At 49.6% G+C, this 7,258-nt stretch overlaps 1 protein-coding gene across 1 annotated transcript in view; it reads right to left on the bottom strand.

Moving 5' to 3' along the window:
* The window catches only part of LOC116990312, a 58,253-nt gene that overhangs the window by 26,768 nt on the left and 24,227 nt on the right, over window positions 1-7,258 (bottom strand). Inside the window, exons 3-4 of the mRNA XM_033047820.1 lie at window positions 3,064-3,528; window positions 1,530-1,769 (exon numbers count right to left, since the gene is read on the bottom strand). Coding sequence (XP_032903711.1) covers window positions 1,530-1,769; window positions 3,064-3,528 — 705 coding nt within the window. The remainder of the gene's footprint in view (window positions 1-1,529; window positions 1,770-3,063; window positions 3,529-7,258) is intronic.

Genomic DNA, 7,258 nt, shown 5'->3' with positions numbered 1-7,258 from the left:
CCAAAGACGTGCCGGTCTGCAGGTTACTTGGCTTGATGTTAATGTAAAACTGTCCCTAGTGTGTGTCGGATAGTGTTAGTGTGCGGGGGCCGCTGGTTGGCGCGGACCTGGTGGGCAGAAGGGCCTGTTTCCATGCTGTATCTCTGAACTAAACTAAACGCTGGAGGAAACCTACTTGGTCCCACTTGGGGAGAACGTGCAAACTCTGTACCGGCAGCACCAGTAATCAGGATCGAATCCGAGTCTCTGGTGCTGTGAGGCGGCAACTCTACAGCTGCCCCACTGAATTGAGACTGAAACCAAAGAACCTATAGCGGAGCAAGATAGACCACTCCTGCTAAATGCAATGGGCTGACGTGTAGTACGCAACGGAGCGGAACGTGGGACTTTTTTTCATCCATTTCCGTAACCGGACCCGACCCGACCCGACTCGCAGTGTAATCAACGTTGCGGGGGAACAGTTTGTGTTAATAAATTATAATTCTGAAAATGAGGAGAAGATTTTTCCCAAATAACTTTTATTTTTACGAGGATGTTTCCGTAACCGGCTTCCGTCTCCGCACTAGTATCTTTGCTCCGCTACGGGATCTTTGGTGCGGAGACGGAAGCCGGTTACGGAAATGGGGCCGAAAATTACCCACGACCGTACTACGTCTTTTTCGTCGAGTGGGTGATCTTGCTCCGCTAGAGGATCTTTGACTGAAACTGAAACTAACCGAAACTTTTGTTGCTGTGGTTGGAGAATATCATTGTGGACTTTGGGTCTGAACTGTGTAGTTGGTGAGTGGTTGCAAGAGTCCACTCTCACAGTGGGATTGTTGCTGCTTCGAGCATGACAACAGTTGGCCTGACACACCCTGGGCAGCGCCCCACAACGCACAAACAATTCCCCCTCCCGCTCTCTCCCCACACTCTAGACTGGGATCACCAACTTTCCCCGCTCCCAAAGAGGGGACAAAAGGTCAAAATACGGGACAAATTCCCCACGGCAATTCGTTGACCGACTCGGCCGTGGCTGGGTGAATGATGAGTTGGGCCCGGGTGCTGGACTGCACACAAAGCCCAGCCGGCGGGCCAGCTGAGGAGTTTTGGCCCGGGGGCCTCGCGCAAAGTCCGGCGCCACGTCCAACTCATGAACCGATGATCGGCCGTGAGAAAGAGGGGTGGCGGTGGTGTCGGCGGTAAGCGAAGGTCCGAAGGTCGGACAGCTAGGCCGGGCTGCCGACTGACCGACGGGGCCACGGGCGAGGTGCTGCTGCTGCTGCTGCTGCTGCTGCTTCTGCTGCTGCTGCTGCTGCTGCTGCTGCACTCCATGGGATGCACGGGTGAGGCGCACGGGTGAGGCGGGGCCGGATGCGGCGCTCCGACCCGACAGTCCCCTCGACCCGAGTTGCAGCAGTCAAATACGGGATAAGGGGCGGTACGGGACAAACCAATTTAGCCCCAATATATGGGATGTCCCGGCTAATACGGGACAGTTGGTGACCCTAGATACACCCCTCCCTGGGACACAGAGCGAGGAGAGGGACGATGGTCGCCAGGCCGAGCCAGGCCGAGTGTGTAACGGAGTAGGCCCTGCAGAAGCCTGGGCCTCGCCTGGATCGGTAGCCACCCCAGTACATCCAGCACACGGGCCCGACTTTGGACTTTGGACTTTTTCCTTTTGAAAACGGTGCCAGAAATTGGCAACTGCGGCCAATAACCGGTTGAGCAGAACCGCGCGGGGGTCTTACCTTCTGCGCCCTTGAGGAACGTGGGCGGTGGAGGGCCTGGAAAGCAGAGGGACATCGGTTAGTGGGACGAACAAAATGGAAGCCACGGCCTCTGTGGCCAACTGCAGCCTGGGTCTATAAAATGGAGCTACAATGGCACCTCTAGCACGTGGGCTGTTTGGTTTGGTTGAGAGACACAGCGCGGAAACAGGCCCTTCAGCGCACTGAGTCCGCACCCAGTTTATACCAATCCAATTCACTAAGAAACCTGCACGTGTGGGAGGAAACCGAAGATCTCGGAGAAAACCCACGCAGGTCACGGGGAGAACGTGCAAACTCCGTACAGACAGCATCTGTAGTCAGGGTGGAGCCCGGGTCTCTGTGAGGCAGAAACTCGACCGCTGCACCACCTGTGCTCACTTAGGCACAGGGATAGTCTTGGTTGCTGAGCTGAATGCAAAATTATATATTTCACTGTACCTTGGTACCCGTGACAGTAAAAACCCATTGAACTAGTGAAAGGCCTGGATAGAGTGGATGTGGAGAGGATGTTTCCACTAGTGGGAGAGTCTAGGACCAGAGGCCATAACCTCAGAATTAAAGGACGTTCCTTTAGGAAGGAGACGAGGAGGAATTTCTTTAGTCAGAGGGTGGTGAATCTGTGGAATTCATTGCCACAGACGGCTGTGGAGGCCAAGTCAATGGACAATGGCAGAGATAGATAGATTCTTGATTAGTACAGGTGTCAGGGATTATGGGGAGAAGGCAGGAGAATGGGGTTAGGAGGGAAATCTAGATCAGCCATGATTGAATGGCGGAGTAGACTTGATGGGCCGAATGGCCTAATTCTGGAACTGATGACCTTAAAACCTTAAGGTAGACAAAAATGCTGGAGAAACTCAGCGGGTGAGGCAGCATCTATGGAGCGAAGGAATAGGCGACGTTTCGGGTCGAGACCCTTCTTCACTCTAGACACGCTAGAGGCAGGAAACATGTTCCCGATGTTGGGGGGAGTCCAGAACCAGGGGCCACACACAGTTTCAGAATAAGGAGTAAGCCATTTAGAATGGAGAAGAAGAAACACTTTTTCTCACAGAGAGCGGTGAGTCTGTGGAATTCTCTGCCTCAGAGGGCGGTGGAGGCCGGTTCTCTGGATAGTTTCAAGAGAGAGCTAGATGGGGCTCTTAAAAATAGTGGAGTCAGGGGATATGGGGAGAAGGCAGGAACGGGGTACTGATTGGGGATGATCAGCCATGATCACATTGAATGGCAGTGCTGGCTTGAAGGGCCGAATGGCCTACTCCTGCACCTATTGTCTGTTGTCTATTCATTTATAAACTGATGACCTTACCTTCAGCAGAGACGATGTTAGTCAACTTTTCCCGGGAGAGAGATATCCCCGTCAAGGATTTGCTGAGTTTCAGGGCCTGCGCCACTTTCTTCTGCGAGAGATGAAGTCTGTTTATCAGTTCGGAAGCGGAGAACCGCCGCTTCTCTTGCTCCAGGCAGGCAGCGACAGGCTGGGTCTGGCCCTGGACAATCAGTTCCCCTTTGGTCTCCGTCTCCGTCTCCGGCTCCGTCTCCGTCTCCGGCTCCGGCTCCATCCCGGGCATTGGGATGGCGAGCGGCTGCTCACCGCCACTAGAGTCCGAAGGTTCAGTCTCGTCATCCAGCGAGAAGCTCTGGTTGAGGAAATCATTGTCCTTCGAGTCGTCGTCAAACAGGGTCCCCGTGAACATGGACTCGCAGTCCACGCTGCCGCTGCTTAACGACTCCTCGCTCGGGCTGTCTGTCGAGTAAACCCGCATCTTCCTCCCTGAGAGGAGAACAAGACTTAAATAATAGAAAAACGTGACATCTTCAACCCAGTGCAACATGTCGTCCCACCGCGGGTGAACAAAGAAACATAGAAACATAGAAAATAGGTGCAGGAGTAGAGGCCATTCGGCCCTTCAAGCCTGCACCATCATTCAATATGATCATGGCTGATCATCCAACTCAGTATCCCATCCCTGCCTTCTCTCCATACCGCATGATCCCTTTAGCCACAAGGGCCACATCTAACTCCCTCTTAAATATAGCCAATGAACTGTGGCCTCAACTACCTTCTGTGGCAGAGAATTCCACAGATTCACCACTCTCTGTGTGAAAAATGTTTTTCTCATCTCGGTCCTAAAAGATTTCCCCCTTATCCTTAAACTGTGACCCCTTCTTCTGGACTTCCCCAACATCGGGAACAATCTTCCTGCATCTAGCCTGTCCAACCCCTTAAGAATTTTGTAAGTTTCTATAAGATCCCCCCGCAATCTTCTAAAGAGGACGATGGCTGAATTTTATTGTTAGGAATCAGAAAGCTAATGGAATGTTGACCTTCATAACAAGAGGATTTCATTAAAGGAGTAGAGAGGTGCTTCTGCAGTTGTATTGGGCTCTGGTAAGACCACATCTGGAGTATTGTGTACAGTTCTGGTCTCCTAATTTGAGGAAGGACATCCTTGTGATTGAGGCAGTGCAGCGTAGGTTCACGAGATTGATCCCTGGGATAGAGGGACAGTCATATGAGGAAAGATTGAAAAGACTAGGCTTGTATTCACTGGAGTTTAGAAGGATGAGGGGGAATCTTATAAAAACATATAAAATTATAAATGGACTGGACAAGCTAGATGCAGGAAAAATGTTCCCAATGTTGGGCGAGTCCAGAACCAGGGGCCACAGTCTTAGAAAAAAAACCTTTTCACCCAGAGAGTTGTGAATTTGTGGAAATCCCTGCCACAGAGGGCAGTGGAGGCCAAGTCACTGAATGGATTTAAGAGAGAGTTAGATAGAGCTCTAGGGGCTAGTGGAATCAAGGGATATGGGGAGAAGGCAGGCACGGGTTATTGATTGGGGACGATCAGCCATGATCCCAATGAATGGCGGTGCTGGCTCGAAGGGCCGAATGGCCTCCTCCTGCACCTATTGTCTATGTAATCTGTCTGGCAATCTTCACAATACCACGACGATTAATAATTAATAGAACATCTTTAATATAACGATGTATAATTGACATTTAATTAATGTATGATTTATGGTTCTTGATGTGCTTGTCTCTGGACCAGTGAAGCTGCTGAATAGACAATAGACAATAGGTGCAGGAGTAGGCCATTCGGCCCTTCGAGCCAGCACCGCCATTCAATGTGATCGTGGCTGATCATCCCCAATCAGTGCCCCGTTCCTGCCTTTTTCCCATATCCCCTGACTCCGCTATCTTGAAGAGCCCTATCTAGCTTTCTCTTGAAAGCATCCAGAGAACCGGCCTCCGGGCAGAGAATTCCACAGACTCGCAACTCTCTGTGAGAAAAAGTGTTTCCTCATCTCCGTTCTAAATGGCTTACTCCTTATTCTTAAACTGTGTGTGGCCCCTGGTTCTGGACTCCCCCCACATCGGGATCATGTTTCCTGCCTCTAGCGTGTCCAAACCCTTAAGAATCTTATATGTTTCAATAAGATGCCCTCTCATCCTTCTAAACTCCAGAGTGTACAAGCCCAGCTGCTCCATTCTCTCATTGCATCTGCATCTCACCTCTACAGAAGACAATAGACTTGACTTGTCTTGACACCCCCAAAGTGCTTGACAAGGGGGAGAAGATAAGGTTACAGGAGACATGAGAAATGGAAGGAGGAGTTCGAGATACGAGAAACTGCAGATGCAGGAAACTGGAAAAGCGCTGGAGGAACTCAGCAGGTCAGGCAGCATCTGAGGAGCGAATGGACTGAACACATTTCAGGGTTAAGAAAACACTGCAGATGCTGGAAAAATCGAAGGTAAACAAAAATGAATAGGTGAATAAATGAATACCCATTCCTTTGCTCCATAGATGCTGCCTCACCTGCTGAGTTTCTCCAGCATTTTTGTCTACCAGTCAATAATATCCTGTTCCTGATATTCTGTCCAGAACCAGGGGTCACACACAGTTTACTAATAAGGGCCAGTCCATTTAGCACTGAGATGAGGAAAAACATTTTCACCCAGAGAGTTGTGAATCTGCGGAATTCTCTGCCACAGAAGGCAGTGGAGGCCAATTCACTGGATGTTTTCAACAAAGAGTTAGATAGAGCTCTTGGGCTAATGGAATCAAGGGATATGGGGAGAAAGCTGGAACGGGGTACTGATTCTGGATGATCAGCCATAATCATATTGAATGGTGGTGATGGGCCGAGTGGCCTACTCCTGCACCTATTTTCTATGTTTCTATGTTTTTGCACAAATTACATGGGACCTATGAGGCTTCATTGAACACCCCCTGCAATATTTTGTCCACAAACTCAGTTACTTGTCAATATTTCATATCTTCTTCAGAATTATTTCCCACCTAGCTTTCGACTTCTAGTGCCTCTACTTCCTGAGAAGATTACGGAGAGTCGGTTTGTCAAGGAGGACTCTCTCGAACTTCTACAGGTGCACAGTAGAGAGCATGCTGACCGGTTGCGGAGCGGAAAAGACTACAAAAAGTAGTAAACACTGCCCAGTCCATCATCGGCTCTGACCTCCCTACCACCGAGGGGATCTATCGCAGTCGCTGCCTCAAAAAGGCTGGCAGCATCATCAAGGACCCACACCATCCTGGCCACACACTCGTCTCCCCGCTACCTTCAGGTAGAAGATACAGGAGCCTGAAGACTGCAACGTCCAGGTTCAGGAATAGCTACTTCCCCACAGCCATCAGGCTTTCGATCCAATTTGTGATCCCAGCTACAAAGACAGATGTGTACAGCAATTCATTCTTCCCACGCACAATTAAAACATGGAATAGTCTCCACCCTAGTATAGTTACCCAACCAGATGCAACTAAATTTAAAGTAGCTCTTTCTTCCCAATAACCCTTTCTGGCTTAAGCCCTCCCTTCACCACCTCCAGTTTAAATTCCATTTGGAATATTTTGGAGGACCAAGAACCAAGAACCAAGGCTATTAAACTCGGCTTGGACAAAACTCTGAACATTAATAGCCCATTATCTGTTTATTTGCACTTTATCTGTTTTATTTATTGATGTATGTATATATTTATATAATGGTATATGGACACACTGATCTGTTCTGTATTCATGCCTACTATGTTCTGTTGTGCTGAAGCAAAGCAAGAATTTCATTGTCCTATCTGGGACACATAAACTCACTTGAATCTTGAATCCTATTTCTGAACATGATGTGTGTGGGAGTTGCTGGCAAGGGGGAGCAACGTGGAAATATTACCAGGTCCTTTCATCTGAGTCACTAAGTAACTGCAGCGCTAACTGCAGTTCCTGAGGCACCAGGCGAGTTCCTGCTTGCCAACTTGACAATGCTGCATTTATCCCGACTCGATTCTCAGAATATTACCCAACCTTCCGCCCGCTCCGACATCTTATTCTCAACTCCATGAGCACTTAGTTTCTGCTGTAAACTTTCATGTAACGATTTATTACGGGTGGTCGAGACGGACTCGGTGGGCCGAAGGGCCTGTTGGGGGGGGTCCGGAACCAGGGGCCGCAGTTTAAGAATAAGTTTCATAATAATACCAGTGTAGA

Source organism: Amblyraja radiata, chromosome 31, assembly GCF_010909765.2.
Source record: "Amblyraja radiata isolate CabotCenter1 chromosome 31, sAmbRad1.1.pri, whole genome shotgun sequence".
Lineage (NCBI taxonomy): Eukaryota > Metazoa > Chordata > Chondrichthyes > Rajiformes > Rajidae > Amblyraja > Amblyraja radiata.
This window is presented reverse-complemented; position numbering and strand designations above follow the sequence as displayed.